The following is a 19,160-nucleotide window of genomic DNA, read 5'->3' as shown; positions in this document are numbered from 1 at the left end:
TGCAGGACGGGACGACACCCCCTGAACAGACTGCAAGGTACATCGAGGTTCTCTAGGTAACCCTTGCCCCCCACAACAGTCAACACAGAGGAGCCTGGCCTGCGACTTGTTGGAAGGAATGAGCGTCGTTCTCTGCCTTAAATTCCACCTGAGTGACTTACAATATGACGTTCAAAATCTTTTTATTTCCAGGATGTCTTTATTCCCCTCTCATTTACTATTCTTTTTACTTCCCTGAAATCTCCAATTGTAATTGTCTTTAAAAAACCCATTTTCGTCTATGGGATAAGCTTCTGCCTTTAAATAATTAGAAGCCTTTCTTAAAACCTGCTCAGTCTGGACCGTGCATATGGAAGAGTGACACAAAACTTTTTTAGTAGTTACATTTCTCAGAAAGTTTCCTCTCAAACAAACACAGGAATAGCCAAATCCAGACCGTAGATGAGCCCACAGGCCCACTTTTCAGGAGTGTGGGTAAATCCACTCAACACAGTGATGCCTAAGTGATCCCGTGGTACCTCTGCCCTGGGTGTGGAGACCCCGGGGTAAGAGGCCTTGGGAAGTGATGTGGCTCCTGGGCCTCCGGAATGCCTGCCACCTGATTCATTCACTCTGTTCTCTCCCTCCTTTCTCTGAGAGTTTCTTCCAAGGATTTGAGAGGTGGAGGATGGAGAAGAAGAGCTGGTAGAGGGCACAGCCTAAAGAGCGAGGGGTCAGAGCTGCCCAGCCTTCCCTGGGGGTAGGGGGCCCTCGGGCAGAGGACCAGGCTGGGTGGCAACAGGCGGCTGCCGTGGAGTCAGACACCACTGCTGCTGCACGCCCAGTGGCGGGCTGGGAATCCAAGATCAAGTCCCCTGAGCAAGGGCACAAAGTGTGGTCAAGTGGGATCAGGGTCATTGGCTGCTGAACGCTAGTGTTTCTCCCCGCTTCTGCATGTTAAGGAAGAATGCCTGGTTTGGTGACCTGATGTATGTATGGTGTGTGTGTGTGTGTGTGTGTGTGCGCGCACATAGTGTCTGTTACATATATATAGTCATGTGCTTATGGGACATTAGTGGTTCCCAAAGACTGGAACGCCGTATTTGTACTGTACCTTTTCTGTGTTCAGATGCGTTCAGATGCACACTTACACCTGTGCTATGACTACCTGTAGTGTTCAGCACAATAGCATGCTGTACAGGCGTGTAGCCTAGGAACAATACACTATACGGTATAGCCAAGGTACCACATCATCTAGTGTGTCCAGTACCCTCTATGATGTTTGCATGATGACAAAATCACCTAATGACACATTTCTCGAAACATCCATTATCAAGCAGCAAGTGACTTGTATAAGAAATGCATATGAAATTTAAAGTAGGTTTTTCTAATTTTATGGAATATTATGCAGCTATAAAAAAGAATGAGTTCATGTCCTTTGCAGGAACATGGATGAAGCTGGAAGCCATCATCCTCAGCAAACTAACACAGGAACAGAAAACCAAACACCACATGTTCTCACTCATAAGTGGGAGTTGAACAATGAGAACACATGGACACAGGGAGGGGAACATCATACACCAGGGCCTGTGGGTGGTGGGGGTGGTAGGGGACAAAGGGAGGGAGAGCATTAGGACAAATACCTAATGCATGTGGGGTTTAAAACCTAAATGATGGGTTGACAGGTACGGCAAACCACCAAAGCACATGCATACCTGTGTAACAAACCTGCACATTCTGTACATGAATCCTAGAACTTAAAGTTTAAAAAAAAAAAAAAAAGGTATGCTGTCCTTCCAACTTTTCTTTCTTTGCCCTTCTCCAGGGCTTTTCTGGAGGCCAGCTTAAAACTAATTTACGTTCTTAAAATTTCTGTAGTGGGGGAGAGGACCATTTTCCCCTTCATCCTTGGGAGCAGAGACCCACAAAGGCGGCGTCTATGAAACCCTGGCCACGCTGCATCTCTTTGAAGTCCCGCTCACCCGCCCTGGGTGGAGGGCTCCCTGAGGCCAGCGGGGACCTCCCGGGAACCTGCGCCCACTGGCAGCCAGGCTGTTTTCCCAACACTGCCTCAGTTGCCAGCAGGGGTTTTTAAAGCATTAAAAATAAAGGGGAATATGTGTTTGAGTTATTTAGAGGTAAAATTTAAATTTTCTACTCAAAGCAGGAACAAGGGAAGGCTGTGGGTTGGATGGAGATGGGAAAATATGTAAGTAGGTCAGTGAAGCAGTCACTTACTAAGTAATATCCTGGCAGCCTGCGAGAGTCCATGAGGCGTTCAAAGGGGCCTGACTGAGAGCTTGAAAGGAGTCTCAGCCCTGGGAGGGCAGAGCCAGTGGTGCCCGGAAGCGAGCTGAGCCCTGGGAATTGTGCTGTTAACGGCAGGGGATGGCCTGGGCTTGATCCTCGAAATGGAGAACACCTGAGTGACTGCTGATCTGACTCGGCCATCAGGGGCCACCCTGTACCCCGCCGAGGTGTGGCAAGGACGCAGCCGCACCCCTGCCCGTGCACGGTACCTGACCACCGAGTGTGTGCACACGATGAACTCGGGCTTGGAGTTCCACTGGTGGTAGGTGATGTAGTAGTGAGTCTGCAGCCAAATCCACTGCTGACCTTTGGTCAGAAACCGGTAGCAACACGACTTCCCTTTGCCAAACTGCATCACTGTGAGTAGAAAGTGGATTCTGCATATAACCAATGTTAATATAAAAGTGATCCTCTCCCCCGGAGTTATTGTTAAGATCAGCTTTCAAAAGGACGGCACCAAACATGGCTCGTTTCCCCGGTTGCCCTGTATTTTAAGTAACTATCAGGATCATGGTACACTGCCATGAATTCTTAAAAACAGTAGAAGAGTGATCCATATACTTTCCCAAATGCTCAGAAGCTTAACGAGATCCTCAAATAAGGGCAGATGCAGACGGATTTTCAAACTGCAGGTTTAATGAAACAGAGGCCCAGGTTTGCCTGCTGCTCATCTTCCCGCTGCAGGCAGAGCTGTCTTTGGAGCTGCAGGAGCCCAGGGGAGAGCATCCAGAATTGGCCCAAAAACAGACCTGCCAGCCAGCAACCTCTGGACGGACTCTGGGGCTGTCAGTCAGCAGTTCATGCTCAGCTGACACGGTTCTCAAATAAAGAGTCGAGGACAGATGCCTCCACCCCAGGCTTCCTCCTTCCCCAGAGCCGCTTGGAGCCCCCCATCGTGATGTCTGCGGGTGGCTCCTCTAGGGGTGTCCGGAGCAGAATGGAGGCTGACGGTGTATCAAGCCTGGGCAGGGCAGAAAGATGGACTATGGATTCAAGGAAGAAGAATGATTTGGGTTTTATTGCCATAGTGCCTGGAATTTAGCACCTCTTTAGGTAAATGGTTAAGAGAAATCTCAACTAGGAAATTAATGCTACAGAAGGGCACTGCCTTGGAGAATGTGACTATCTGAAGAGGAGAGAAGCCCAGCAGATTGAGGTCGTGGCCTCCACAGAGCAAGGACCTCTTGCCCAAGCCATTGAGAAGCCTTTCAAATGCTGAATGTCATTCTTCACTTGGGGACCTGGTTAAAATAGACACCCTGATTGAGTAGGCCTGATTCTACAAGTGTGGCATCCTTCCCATGATGCCTGTGCAGTGTGGTCCTAGACCACACTCTTGAGGAGCAACGAGTTACAGTTTTAATGATTAGCTTTAAATTCTAACAGCCGATCCAGATGGAACTCAAGCCTATTCTTCCTTCCCTCTCCACAGAAGAGAAAGTTCTGGCCAGACACGGTGGCTCACGCCTGTAATCCAAGCATTTTGGGAGGCCGAGGTGAGCAGATCACTTGAAGTCAGGAGTTTGAGACCAGCCTGACCAACATGGTGAAACCCTATCTCTACTAAAAATACAAAAAATTAGCTGGGCATGGTGGCATGTGCCTGTAATCCCAACTACTCCGGAGGCTGAGGCGGGAGAATCGCTGGAACCCGGGAGGCGAAGCTTGCAGTGAGCTGAGATTGCACCACTGCACTCCAGCCTGAGTGACAGAGCGAGAATCTGTCTCAAAAAAAAAGTTCTCATGGGTACTACGGTGAGGCATCTTTTAAAGCGCAATGTTAGTGGTCAGTTCATGCATCAGGATCAACAGGTCAGTGTTCCTGTTTAACGTTAAGAGTTGGCACTGAAAATACAGCTTTAAGTGGTTCATTCTTGAAGCCACTTGCTAAGTGAGAACTTGGACAAGCTTGTAATTCTCACTCGCCCACATCATAAGTCCCATCTCCCATATATTTGCTAATGTGTTCCCCTCTTCTGTGGGAAAGAGCCTTCCCTGAACCCCAGCTGTGAGGGTCCTCTTGAGTCTCCCAATATGCTGTGTGCATCCCCTTCAGTGCACCAACCACATCCCACAAAGTCACCCATGGCTGGCTTTCCCAGCAGACCTGCCCTGTGGGACAGCAAGTAGGTACTGATCGCCCCCATCTGCCGGGCTACTCAGTATCCGGCCTACGGTTAGTGAGCAATACATATCTGCTGATGAAAGAACAGTTATGAGAACCCGGTATTTTATCTCTGAAATGCATTACTTAAAAAAAAGTCCCTGCATCACCTTAGTTTCTTAATTAGGGTTAAACAGGGCGCCTGTCTGGATGATAGTGGGAAGGTGCTAGGGTTTGGGGCCAAGTGAATTCCAGGTGAAAACCTGACATGGGGGTAGATGCAGATAAGGGGCCTCCACCATACCCCCAGATCATCTCAGAGAAAACCAAGTTCCCCACCTTAAAAAGAAACCAGGTAACGAGCAGAGATATCTGGAGTCCCAGAGCCCTGCTGCCGGGCCTCAGTGGAGTGAACACAAGGCCCCCATGCCTGGGCTGGGCAGTGGTACTCACGGTGCTGGTGGCACCTGGCCAGGAGCTCCAGGTCATCGATGTGGTAGTAGTCATAGCCCGAGGTTCCCAGCACTTCAAAAGGCAGGTATCCTATGATTGGAGGGGCTCTGCACAAGGACAAGGAGGACTTGTCATCAGGGAGGAGATACACCGCAGGACTCACCCTGGTGGCCATGCCTGTCCATACTGATCAACATGGAGGCCTCATTTCTCAAGAACGAGGGGAGAAACATAACTCTGCAATGGTCAAAACCAGAGAGGCTGTGTTTTCCAAGGGGCTCAGCTTTTTTTTTGGCCTATAGATACTCCTTTTCCCTTGGCATAACTTGGCCCAGATAACAATAAGCTTTATCACTTCTGGGTAATTAAAAACAGCTACAGATTGGATCAGCCCAACACCAAAGTGTAATATAAAATTAAAGGGTGGGGAGGGGCGATTTGGAGTTCTTCAACTGCAAATAATGTTACAAAAGAAAAAGTAAATATTGGGCTCAAGGATCAAAGGAGGTTGGAAAAAATGAGATGAGAGATTTCTCTCACACTTGCTGCTGCCTTCCTGGGAGCTAGAAAGGGCCCCAAGGGAGGATCATCCCAAAGATGGCCCGGGGCTGAGGCATCAGACCCGAATACAGAACATATTCACGAAGGGGCAGATGCAGCTGGAGAGCATCCACCCACCCTTGGCAGGGACGACTGTTCCTAGCGCCAGAGAGTCCTTCTCCTTCAATGGACCAGGGCCGACTCTTCTCTCCCAAGGAGAGCCTGGCTCACGCAAACAAGACTCGAGAAGGGCCCAACCCAAATATGTTTTTCTTTTCTCAAACCTGTGATCCAGAAATAAAAATTTCCATTCCAAGCTATGCCTTGAAGTGAATTCCTCTAAAGGTTCGTCAACTATGCACATTTCCTGTATTGGAAGCAGAAAAAAAAAAAAAAAAAAAAAGTTGCTTGGGTGCCAGATGCTCACCCTAGGTTTGTTCAAGAGGAACGCATGGTGGGTAACAGAAGTTAAAATCGTTTTGAGCAAGTCTCCAAGTCGTGTTGGACTGAAACTCATCATCTGTAGCTAATTTCGGTATTAGCTGATACTAAATTTATTTCACAAGCTGGGGAAAAATACCTAGGAGCCAAAATGTCACACCATCCCTTCCCATTATCGAGAAGTGTGGCAAACATGTGGAAAATGGCTTTTCATCGGAATCTGAATTACTCATTTAACTCAAGAGTCATGCCATCGATGTTGAAGCAATCACAGACGAGAAAAGGCAGACAAACCCCCAACGCTCTGACACTCGGTTCTCACCCAGGCCTACCCTGGATGGTCTCAACGCCGGCGTGAAAGGTGGGAAGACGTACGGTTATCAAACAGCAGAACAGCAAGTGACACCGCCTTCACACAGAACCATTTGCAGGAAACAGGGCAGGGGAAAGGGCGTGTGTGCAGGCACAGAAGCCAGACACTTCGATTTTCAAAGCCAGTGACAACTTCCCTGCAATGTATTCCCTCCCCAAAGACCATTAATTACATACAACAAAATGTGAGTCAATCATAACAGCTCCGCACAATGAACCGCCTCTCAGATACTTGCCTTTAAGAATTGTGGTGTTGCCAGACGAACGGTGGCAATGAAGCAAACCTCCTTTCCTAGTGGCACCCGGCAAGGTCTTGAAAGGGTGTTGTCAAAACCGTTACAGGAGGGGCTAGGCACTGGGGGGTTGGGAAGAAGAGGACACACAGATTAGCCCTGTCTAGTGACATCAGCCAATTCCTAGCTGGCACTTAACCGTAAGCCAAGCGCTGCCCCCAGGGTTTATGTAGAGCATATTAACTCATTTCATTCTTACAACAACTGGACGAGGTCGGTCATACTATTATTCCCATTGCGAAATGAGGAAACCAAGGCACAGAAGGAAGTAACTGGTACAAGGCCAAAAAGCTTGCTGGAGCCCATGCCGGTCACCAGCACTCAGCACTGCCTCTCACTTCCACTAGCCCTATGGCTTATTATGCTGGGAAAAATAGTCTACAAAATGAGAAGACAGGCCGGGCACAGTGGCTTACGCCTGTAATCCCAGCACTTTGGGAGGCCGAGGAGGGAAGATCACTTGAGGCCAGAAGTTCGAGACCACCATGGCCAACAAGGTGAAACCCCCATCGCTACTAAAAAAACAAACAAACAAAAAAACAAAAATTAGCTGGGCATGGTGGTGTGTGCCTGTAATCCCAACTACTTGGGAGGCATGAGAATCACTTGAACCTGGGACGCGGCGGTTGCAGTGAGCCAAGATTGCACCACTGCACTCCAGCCTGGGTGACAGAGTAAGACTCTGTCTGCAAACAAAACAAACAAACGAGAAGACAGCCTCGTTCTGCAGTAACGGTGTGAATACTCCAGCCAGTGTTTTAAGGTGAATTCCATAATCAATATTCCTGATACTGATGGTCCCAGGCAAAGTAGGGGTGTCTCAGCATCATTGACACCCCCTTCCCACCCCTGTCTTGGCTGGCGCACCTGGGGTTCAAGGGCCTCTGTCCTGAAACTCCCCCTTGGAAGCCCAGGCTGATACAGGGGCTGGGTCTGGGCCACTGAGGAGACGGGGCTCAGGATTTAGGGTCATCCCCAGAGGAACATAACGCCTACAATGAAACTTGCTAGTTTCCTAGCAGGGCCCAGGTGACAAAATCTGCTCTCACGTATCTTCTTTCGTCTTCTCACACATCTGGGAGGGCATTACTGTCCTAGGCCCAGAAAGGTTCTATAATTAACCATAGGCACTCAGAAACAACAGCAGGGATGCCATCAAGGTTTTGGGCTCTAGGCCCAGGGTTCTAACAGGGCAGAGGGGGGATGGTTCGAGGCCCACACCCATGGGCGCCCATCATGACGACAGCCCACACCTCCAGTAGCCTCGGCAGAGTCTTCTTGGTGTGACTCGGTCCCTGCCTCCAGGGCAACTGTGGAGAACCAACTGACCTTCTAGGCCAGAGAAAAAGTTAGCTACTTTCAGATGGAGTTTCCCAGGTGGGATAAAGAACCCTGTTAAATAGGAGAAAAGCCGATTTACTACGTACGTGGAATTCTGAAAGTTGGCCACGCGTGGGGTTCCCTTGGGACCCCGGGCACCGCTGCCTGGGCCCTAAACAGGTCAGCTAATTCAGAAACTCTGGGGTAAAGCCCAGGCACCGGCCTTCTCAAAGGCTCTGCAGGTTCGCCAGCGTGCAGCCAGGCTGAGGATCCCCCGGGCTGATAATCCATGCTGCGTTTTTCACAATTATATCCCGCACATTCTGAACTGAAATATCATGATGTTCTCCAAGTTAACGAGGAACATATCGAGCATCAGAAAGCTAAATCATCATAAAATGAAATCTGCAAGATTTTCTTTGGATTTTAGCTTTCCAATCACTTTTTAAAATATATATATATATATATATATATATATATATATATTTATAGGTTTCTAAAAGATTCTATAATGTGGTCTTCTCTCCACTAACATGAATAAATTCATTTTACCAAACATATTCTCTGAATTCATTCACGTAAATACTAATGTTTCCAAACATGAATATAAAGTGGGCAAAATAAAAAGCAGTGGTCTCCGGAGAGCTTACATCTGTCACAAGTTGGCTTAGGCTATTGCAAATGAATTTGTAAGATGAGCCAAGAAACTTATCAAAGGGAAGGAAAACAATTCCACATAAGGGACGGGTCTACAGATGTGAACATCTGCATAATTGAAAAAAAGAGAGACATTTAAAAACTTCCCAGATGTGAAATCCTCTCTCTGCTTGAATCTAAGAGATGTTACCCAGCCAGATAATGACTAATAAAATTCTGACTCTTTCAGAATACCAAGACCTTCCAAGCAAACTTCTGAGGACCTCCCAGGAATTTCAGAGAAGGCCTCCCCCTTAATCTATCTCTAAACCATGCAACTTCTTTGTACGATCCTTTCAGCTGTTACATTTCTGTGCTCTGTCAGAAATGCCTTCCCCCGACTCACTGTGAGGAAGAGAAGGGGACAGAAAAATATTGTAAAGTGGGCAACGCCTGCCCCAAGACATCCTAGCCCTGGTTCCTTCTTCAAGGGCAGCAGCGACCTGGCCCATGGACATCAGGTGGATGTATCACAGAGCTTACTGTCGCCCTGGCTGCTCCCCAGTGCAGTTTTACCTGCTCTTTTACAGCATCTAAGTCTTTCAAGATAAAAATGCACCCCCAAAAGGGAAGTTTCATTATTGCTTGTAGCCTGCATTGGATAAGCTAGATATTTTACAGATGTCCAGAACGGAACAACTTCTCTCTTCAAGATGCCTTTTCCACCAAAAAACTTAAAAAACTGAGGGCATGATCAAGAGTGATAATACATCCAGGATGAATGTTTTAATATAGGCCAAGCAAGAAACCTTGGGGAAAACTAAGGCAAAGAAGATCCTTTGAACTTTTTGCCAGTTGCATTGGAAATAACTTTTCCCCGCAGTACGAGTCTTCCTGCGTATTCTGGAGGCAACACAGGCGCAAACTGCTGCCCGGGACTTCATAGTCATATTCAGCACTTAGAGCAACTTCTCTGGCGCTTTGAATCCCAAGGTACTTTAAAGACATTAATTAATGATTCAATTAGTTGTTTCAATCTAAGTAACAGAAAGAATATATCTAATTACAACTGCCTTCCTGAGACTCTCAGAAGGATTAACCACTAACTGCAGGAGCGGCCCTGTTTTCTCAGCTCTCTGACCACTCACAATACACAGAAAAGCAACTCATTCTTGCCACATTTTCCCTGCTAGGGTCGTCTTACTCAAAACTGACCTTACTCTTGCCAAAAGCTAAATATCTAGCCTTCCCCATGGCAGGAACTGGGGCTCTTTCCCTGTCTCCACCTCTGAGCAGGTGTCCTGCGCACAAGTGCTCAACATGTGTTTATCAGATGAATCTCCCATGAGATGGCCTGGCTCATCTCCAAACCCTAGCTTAAGGTCCAGTTCGGGAAGACGCCATCTCATCCTTACCAGCAACTAGCACACAGGACTTGGGACCCCAAGGTGGCTTCCCTTCTGCAGTGTGACCCACCTTGGTGCTGCTGGTGGCCTGTCTACTCTGCCAGGTGTAGGAGGTGCCCGTAGCACGTGGCCTGGGTTCCACTGGCAGGCAGGTGAGCTCACTGCCTGACTGATACATTAACACTGGTCAGCAGGAGGCCAGGTCAGGGAAACTGCCGCAAATCAGCACATGGCAATCACCACTCTGTGATGGAAAACACAGCAGGTGCATGGCGTGGGCTTCTACTTGTGGAGACGCAGTGCTAGCTTGCTTTTTCAGACAGAGTCTTGCTCTGTGCCCCAGGCCTGTGCCACCAGGCCAGGCTAATTTTTGTATTTTTAGTAGAGACGCGGTTTCACCATGTTGGCCAGGCTGGTCTTGAACTCTTGACCTCAGGTGATCCACCTGCCTTAGCCTCCCAAGTGCTGGGATTACAGGCGTGAGCCACCGCACCTGGCCTCGTGCTTTCTTGATGGTCCTCCTATTAAAACAGTCCACAGGTTATCATGTCCTGAAACTTTCATTACACTCTCTTAACTTCAGAGACCCTGACAAAGTTTTCTCTTGGGCTGGTATTCTTGGGATTCCAAAACCAGGAGAGTCCCAGGGACTCAGAATGAGTCATGTCTGCCTCATTTGGAAGCACCCAAAGTTGGCTTCCAACTCTGATGACAAAGGTGAGCTCCCAAATCAGCATGATGAGGAGAAAAAGATGACTACGAGGGCAGGAAGATCTCAGGTGGCAGAGAACTTTTTTCAGAAGGGCTCAGGAAGGAGCAAGGAAGATGCAGAAATGGTAATAGCATTAGTTAACAGCAAGGGAATATAAATAGAAAGAGCTGGAGAGAGATGTCTGGCTCTGTTCCACTGAGTTACCAGCTCAGTCATCAGCACAATTAAGTATTCTCATCGGAGATGACCTGCTTATGATAAATTAGTTGCAATGGCTGGAGGAAAACATACTAATCTTCCACAAGGAAGTGACAAATAGCTTTCTCGGCACTTCTCGAAACAAATGCAAAACAAGGCTGACAGGTGTCTGGGAAGAGACGAAACTATCAGTGATGAGGTTTCGCTCCAGGAAGAATAAAGTTGTTACGTCCCAATCGTGATAAACATCCAAAACATTCAGGCTATGGCTTCGGAACGCTGAGGGGAAAATAACTTTCTGCACATTCATGAGAAATCATCTCCCACTAATTAAGCACTATGTCCAGACTCTTATTTTTTTTCTCTTCAGTGTGCTTGACCCAATGTGTTCTGAATAGCCAGGTGACTAGGTTCTCAGGAGAGCAGCGTGATAATCCTGCTCACTTCTTGGCAGGGGCACTGCCTACCTTACCCAGGGCACATTTGATCCTTTCCTTTCTTTCAGTTCTGTTTTGCATAGAGAAGAGCAATGTTGGAGAAAAGGCAGGAAACACAAGAGAGAGCTGGGGCTTTGCGATTTTTTTTTTTTTTTTTTTTTTTGAGACAGGGTCTACCTCCTTTGCCCAGGCAGGAATGCAGTGGTGCAATCTAGGCTCACTGCAACCTGGACCTCCTGGGCTCACGTGATCCTCCCACCTCAGCCTCCTGAGTAGCTGGGACCACAGGTGTGAGCCATCACACCTGGTTTTTTTTCTTTTTTTTTTTTTGAGACAGGGTTTCACCATGTTGCCCAGGCTGGTCTCAAACTCCTGAGCTCCCATTATCTGCCCACCTAGCCTCTCAAAAGTGCTGGGATTACAGGAGTGAGCCACCGTGCCTGGCCTGGCTTTGCAATTTACTGGATTAAAAAATGACTCTAAAGGGAAACTACATGTCTTACTCAAATATTTCTTCTTCCCCCCAGCAATTATTAATGAAAATGAGTATTTTTAGGGGCCAGAAGGGTGTGATGGTGTTGAGAAATATCCACTAGATGGTTGGTGTGGATGGGCCAAATTATCTGTACGTTCGGGAAAGTGAACTTTCCTCATCCCTGTCTTCCGAGTGGATCTCTCACGCACATTTTTATCATGATCATGGGACAACTTGTATGAACGGTGCCCCCACTCCCAGACTGAAACGAGCAGAAAGCCTGCCCATTCCTCACTGTTCCATTTCAGTATGAAGCCTAGGTGTCTGTGTGGGATGATGCCCTCGGGGCACAATTTTTTTCATAGTGATTTTAACTCCTCTGCCATCTCTCTGGCATCACTGACCCCCGCAGGGGAAGGACGGCCTGATTCTTTGCTGGGTGGAGGGGACACTCTGCTTCCCACTCTTCGGGTCCTGAGTAGATGAGACACTCCTTCCACGAAGCCGTCCACACTCGCGTCTCCACTCCCCGTGAGGTCTGGCGTGCCTGCGCTTTGTTCTCTTTCCTGAGGCATCTCAATTAAGCTCAGCAAGGAAAAAATTCAAACCATCCCAAAGCCATAAAATGAGGCAACCTCCAGAAATCCCACGGAACATACAAAATCGAGTGTTGTAAGCTGCAAAGCCTCCACTTCTGCCAGTATTTCAAATCTGGTTGTGCGGTTAGAGGCGAGTAGGTAAAACGAGGGCAGGAAAACTTTTATACTCTGGTGTGTGGTTTCTGGAAAGCCCAGAGTGGAATGTTTGCCGAGGGTGACCTATTTGGAACCACACCAGCAACTTTGGAAATACTGCTTTCTGGATTTGTCAGACGCACATCTACATCCAAGTCTGGAGGAGGAGCAAAAAGGCTCAGAGAAAGGACTGCCTTCTTCTTGCATGAAGTTACCTTTCAGGATCTGGAAGCCTGCACATTAGGACCCCGGAAAGCAAAGACCTTTCCCCATGTCTTTGAAAATCACCCGTCCAGTTTCTTTCCACTAAGAGTGGTCGGGTGGGGCTACAGGACCTGGGTGCCTAGGGTTTGAGAAAGGAGACACTATTTTGCTGGCGAAGCAAGAGACGGAATGGTGTATTTGTCTGCAAGCATCTCTCTTTTGTTGTTGTTGTTATTGTTTAAAATATCTGTTACAAGCAAACATAGCCCTAAATAAAATCATCTCGTTAAGCTCTATTCTGGAAACAGTCGATGAGAGGAAGACAAGGGCTGCTCCTACCAGTGGTCCATGCCAGTGCTGCTGGCTGGCCAGGTCCAGCGTGGGCTTTTCATGGGAAGAGAATGGGACACGGGGTTACACATCCCAGCTCAGAGTCCTCCAAGAAGCTTTGCACAGACTGGGTTCGAAACTGTCCTCAAGTGAAACTCTTCTAAAAAAGACTACTTTCTCGTCCCGTTTCCTGACACATATTTCTTCACATTTATTAAAAATCTAGGTTAAAGATGTGAAGTCCTGTCTTCCCTCCCCTGCCCCCAGAACATCTGTGGCGAATGATGAAGTCCTAAGGAGTGACCAAAATGTGCAAACATTGAAGTAGGGGAAAATTCCACTTGGCTGAAGGACCCGAGCAATGGCTGGTGTGTTTACACTGCCAAAGTGAATGAGGGCAGAGGAGAGGGGGGCATCCTCCACTGGGGAATCTGGACATGTTCCGTTGAAGAGTGTAATGTCACCTCGTCCACCAGAGCAAACAGGCTTTGTTCCTCCCTTCCCCTCAAATTCCTACGAACTCACCCCCTTAACGTTGTGTACAGAGCCTGACAAATCCCGGGTAGCCATGTGGGCGAGCAGACAACCAGATGGGATCCTCGTCTGTGTGCTTCAAGGCTCACCGAGAGCCCTCTCCGGCTCAGCCTCACCCTCTCTCCTAGCCCTGGAACCTACACATCTCTCTTTGGTTTGGGGCCTGAGGCTTCCTGTTGATGTGATTTTTGAGTGGTGGCCCAGGGACTCTCTCAGCCTTGGGCCAACTCAGTTGATCAGAGGAGCAAGAAGAGAGTGTTAGCCATGGAATACTATACAGCCATGAAAAGAATGAAAATATGTCCTTTGCGGCAACATGGATACAGCTAGAGGCCATTATCCTAAGTGAATTAACACAGGAACAGAAAACAAAATACCACATGCACTCACAAGTGGGAGCTAAATATTGAATACACGTGGACATAAAGATGGGAACAGTGGACGCTGGGGGCTGCTGGAGGCTGGAGGGAGGAGGGGAGGAGGGAAGGAGGGGGTGAAGGCTGAGGGGCTGCCTACTAGGTGCTGTGCTCACTGCTCAGGTGACAGGATTATCAGTACTGCAAACCTCAGCATCAGGCAGGGTTCCCATGTGACAGACCTGCACATGTACCCCCTGAATCTAAAATAAAAGTGAAGCTGGGTGCGTGGCTCATGCCTGTAATCCCAGCACTTTTAGAGGCCAAGGCGGGAGGATTGCTTGGGCTTAGAAGTTTGAGACCAGCCTGAGTAACACAGTGAGACCTCATCTCTACAATAAATAAAAGAATTAGCCGGGTGTTACAGCATGCGCCTATGGTCCCGGCTACTCGGGGGGCTGAGGTGGGAGAATCTCTTGAGCCCAGGAGGTGGTGGCTGCAGCGAACCATGATGGCGTTACTGCACTCTAGTCTGTGTGACAGAGTGAGACCCTGTCTCAAAAAAAAAAAAAAAAAAAAAAAAAAAAGGCTGAAAATATTTTCAAAAGAGAGACAGGATGTCAAGAGCATGTGGCGGGCAGTCCTGGGTTGGGACATCAGGTAAGGGGGCTACTGGCCTCCAAACACCCAGGCAGCTGAGTTGAGATGGGGGCTTGAAGGTGGTGGCAGGCACAGAGTGGGGAGTGCACAGAGCCCACAGGTGAACGTCCCCAGCCACACACGGCTGCTTCAGAGGCCCTCAGTGTGGACAAATCACAAGGCACCAGAAGTGACACACTCCAGTTTACCCGGCGCACACCCACCTATGTTCAGTCTCCACTTTGGATTTAAGGCCGAAGAAGTGGCTGCAGCTCTTCTGCCTGTGAGTACCCTCTACGCCCAGAACGCACTGTGGAGCTGGTCGAGGAGACAGCTCTGTGAGCTCCTAGGGAAGCTCTCTAAGTCTCCAGTCTGGTCTGAACCCTGCTCTGCTCTCCACCATCTGTGTCCCGGGGCCAAGATCAAGCCTCACTTTAGGTCAATCTATTTTTACCCGCTGCTTATTTAGGTGCTGGGTAAGGACTATGCTAGGCCCAGGAAGCGGGCACAGTGAGTAAGGGTTGCTGTCCTTCCCATTCCATTATTTATGCATAGATATAAAAAGGACAGGCATCAAATAAGAATGTACCACGTAACACTCCACCAACTAAACTGCTCTGCAGAAATGCTGAGACTTTTCATGGTCATGGACCAAGGTGGGTTTCCTAAATAGTTCATTAAGGTGTGAGCAAGTGTCCTATAAAAAATACAACAGCTAGGCCGAGGCGGGTGGATCAACTGAGCTCAGGAGTTTGAGACCAGCCTGGCCCACATGACGAAACCCCGTCTCTACTAAAAATACAAAAATTAGCCAGGCATTGTGGCACATGCCTGTGATTCCAGCTACTTGGGAGGCTGAGGCAGGAGAATCGCTTGAACCCTGGAGGCAGAGGTTCCAGTGAGCCGAGATCGCGCCACTGCACTCCAGCCTGGGTGACACAGTGAGACTCCGTCTCAAAAAAAACCAAACCAAACCAAACCAAACCAAAACAAAAAAAAAAAAACCGATGTTAGTGGTCATTTTTCTTCTACACATATTACATATTAATATTACATATTATTTTTTCAACTTTTGCCACACCTGGGAACTTGGAGCTTGGATAAGTTGTATGGGGAAGCTTGTGTAATAGCTATGTTTTCCAGTTTTTCTTTTTTTTTTTTTTTGAGACACAGTTTTACTGTGTCACCCAGGATGGAGTGCAGTGGCACAATCTCTGCTCACTGCCACCTCCACCTCCCAGGCTCAAGCAATTCTTATGCCTCAGCCTCCTGAGTAGCTGGGATTACAGGTGTGTGCCACCACACTCAGCTAATTTTTGGATTATTACTAGAGACACGGTTTTGCCATGTTGGCCAGTCTGGTCTCAAACTCCTGACCTCAGGCAATGTGCCCGCCTCTGCCTCCCAAAGTGCCGAGATTACAGGTGTGAACCACCGCACCCGGCCCCCACTTTCTGGTTTCTGTATTTGATGCTTTGACATCTGGGGCCTTGCTGGTGCTGGAGGGACTACCTCTCCCAGGGTTAGCTAATTCCTAGGGAGGACAAAAATCACCTTCCAGGTACCTTTCATATGCAAAAAAACCCACCTAGAACCCACACCCCAACCAGGTCCTTCAGGCTCTCATGTTCTGAGCCCTGTCCCCTGCCTTAACCAACCCCACAGGCATCAGATAATTAGGGACAGCTCCTCCCTCCCAGAGCCCACTAAACTTATTCAAACTCACCAGTGCTAAGCCTGCCCACCCTCTCTCACCCATTCTTCCTCTTGGAAGCTACAGTAAAGGTTCCCTCGGCCTCCTGACCAACCCCGGTGCTTCTCTGTGTGGCCCTGCATGGTGGGCCGTGTGTGCCTCCTGTTCCCAGGGACCCGAGAGTGTGAACCTTTTCCTTCACGACAGTCATTCCCATGACTGTGTGTCTTCGTGTTTCATTAAAACACATCTCAGGTGGCCTTCACACAGCCTGGCATGTAGGTGCAGGGCATCTGACATGCATAGGCACAGGCATCATAGGCATCGTGGACCAGCAGAATGCCAGGAGGCTGGAGCAGGCCTGTGTCTGTGTGTTTCATTCCAACACAGATGTGTGAAAAGGAGCAGGCACTGGGCTCTGGGTTAGAGGGTCTGGGTGTGAATGTGGGCCCCCGACTTCCCACCCACACATCATAGATGCAACCCTTCTACGTATCCATTTCCTCCTCTGTGAAGATGGGATGATGCCATAAACTACCTCAAAAGGCTGTGGCGAGGATTACATGATCAATGCAAAGCCTGAGCTCTGGGCCGGGTGCTTAGAAAGCATTCCTAGGGCGAGCTGTTTTTGTTACCTCGTTGTTCAATGTTTATTTAGAAGTAAACCTATGAAGTCAAATTTGAGTTCTTATTGTAAAGCATATCTCATAAGTCATGGTGGTTAAATATTGGCAATTTTATAGGGTGCTTTTTTTTTTTTTTTTGAGATGGAGTTTCACTCTGTCATCCAGGCTGGAGTGCAGTGGCACGATCTTGGCTCACTATAACCTCCGCCTCCTGGGTTCAAGTCATTCTCCTGCCTCAGCCTCCTGAGTAGCTGGGATTACAGGCGCCTGCCACTATGCCCAGCTAATTTTTGTATTTTCAGTAGAGACGGGGTTTCGCCATGTTGGCCAGGCTGGTCTCGAACTCCTGACCTCAGGTGATCCACCCGCCTCGGCCTTCCAAAGTGCTGGGATTACAGGCGTGAGCCACTGCAATCTGGTCTTTATAGGGTTTAATCTGAGAAATGCATTTGTCTCTGACAATTTTTGCTATCTATTTTAATCCCAGTTAGAATGATATTTCATGTACTCCACAGTTACACGGGGAACTCTTGTCTCAAGAAAGCCCCTTGAACGCTAGTTTGTAGAACAGGCTCTAAAAAGCCACTCTGCACTCTTGCTATCAAATTTTCCACATTCAGTGCTATGTGTTTATAGCAGTAATAGTTTCCACACACACACAAAAAAAACCTCACACATAATTTCCACACATTCTTTCAGGCAAACAAACACTATCTCAACCCACAGTGAAAGCAGAGTCTTGCTAGTTAAAAAAAAAAAAGCCCCAGGTATTCAGAATGAAGCCTGCCTATTTCCTTGAAATCCTCCAAGATGTGGTAAATGACGGGATGCTTCAAAGGGATATTTGGCAGCATCTTAATGAGATCGTGGAAATGTAAATTCACAATGGATACAACTGCTGCTCACCAGTCAATCACAGGCTGGTTTTCTGGGTTTTTTTTTGTTTTGTTTTGAGACAGAGTTTTACTCTTGTTGCCCAGGCAGAGTGCAAATGGCGCGATCTCGGCTCACTGCAACCTCTGCCTCCCAGGTTCAAGCAATTCTCCTGCCTCAGCCTCCCGAGTAGCTGTGATTATAGGCACCCGCCACCATGCCTGGCTAACTTTGTATTTTTAGTTGAGACAGGGTTTCTCCATGTTGGTCAGGCTGGTCTCGAACTCTTGACCTCAGGTGATCTGCCCGAAGTGTGTGCACTGTTGCCATGGGGCAAGAAGGGGCAGCATCCTATGATTCCCACAGTCTTGGTGCCCTGAGGGACAGGGTGCCTTTGCCCTTTGCCCTCTGTGCACGTGGCCATTGGGGTATGTTGCCATCGCAGTAGCTGCCATTATGGCCAAAGCACATCAGTTTGTAAAAATTGTGGTAAAACACATATAAAGTTTACCATCGTAACCATTTTTAAGTGTACAGTTCAGTAGGGCTAAGTACATTCGCATTGCTGTGCAACCATCCCCACCATCCACCTCAAGGACTCCTTTCATCTTGCAAAACTGAAACTCTGTCCCCATGTAGCAACTGCCATTTCCCCCTCCCTCCAGCCCCTGGCACCCACCATTTCTGTCTCTCTGAATTTGGCTATGGTTCCTCATATAGGTAAAATCATACAATATTTGTCCTTTGGTGGTTGGCTTATTTCACTCAGCGTAATGTCAAAGTTCTTCCATGTTGCAGAATGTCAGAATTTCCTTTCTTTCTAAGGCTGAATAATATTCCAGTGCATGTATATACCACACTTTCTTCATCCATTCGTCCACTGATGGACACGTGCGTTGCTTCCACCTTTTGGCTATTGTGAATAATGCTGCTAAGAACACAGGTGTGCAAATATCTCCTCAAGTCTCTGTCTTCCCTTCTTTTGCGTACATACCCATATGTAGAATTGCTGGATCATATGCTAGTTCTATGTTGAATCTTTTGAGGAACCAGCACACACATGTAAAGCAAATTCCAAATCACTGTTTACATTAACTCAATGATAAAGTTGTCTGGGAGGAAGGCCACTGCATTCTCTACAGAATGGCACTGGTATCACACTAGGGCAGTGCTTTTCAAAGTCCATGGCCCCTGGAAGCAGAACCCCAGGGCACTCCCCAACTGCACATTCCTGGGCCCTACCCTCCGATCTCCTGAGCTAGACTCTTCAGGCCAAAGGCTGAGGATCTGCCTCTTAACAAGTTGCCTCACCCAAAGAACCACTGCACCAGGGTTAGTATGATGCTGGGTTCTCTACAAGGATGCCTCTTAGGTCAGTTTCTTTAACTGAGTAGCCCAGCGAGCTTCCATTGACTCCTTTGTGTGGTTCATTAAACATTCATTTCAGCCGGGCGCGGTGGCTCAAGCCTGTAATCCCAGCACTTTGGGAGGCCGA

General features: G+C 48.1%; 1 protein-coding gene across 5 annotated transcripts in view; it reads right to left on the bottom strand.

Moving 5' to 3' along the window:
- Positions 1-19,160, bottom strand: part of NPAS2 (neuronal PAS domain protein 2) — a 175,853-nt gene that overhangs the window by 27,555 nt on the left and 129,138 nt on the right. For all 5 annotated transcript variants that reach the window (XM_028832241.2, XM_028832242.2, XM_077958874.1 and 2 more), the window contains 4 exons: positions 6,436-6,554; positions 5,671-5,753; positions 4,847-4,953; positions 2,499-2,646 (listed from right to left, as the gene is read on the bottom strand). In XM_028832241.2, coding sequence (XP_028688074.2) covers positions 2,499-2,646; positions 4,847-4,953; positions 5,671-5,753; positions 6,436-6,554 — 457 coding nt within the window. The remainder of the gene's footprint in view (positions 1-2,498; positions 2,647-4,846; positions 4,954-5,670; positions 5,754-6,435; positions 6,555-19,160) is intronic.

Source organism: Macaca mulatta, chromosome 13 (genome assembly GCF_049350105.2).
Source record: "Macaca mulatta isolate MMU2019108-1 chromosome 13, T2T-MMU8v2.0, whole genome shotgun sequence".
Lineage (NCBI taxonomy): Eukaryota > Metazoa > Chordata > Mammalia > Primates > Cercopithecidae > Macaca > Macaca mulatta.
The sequence above is the reverse complement of the archived record's forward strand: the minus strand, read 5'-3'. Positions and strand labels throughout refer to the sequence as shown.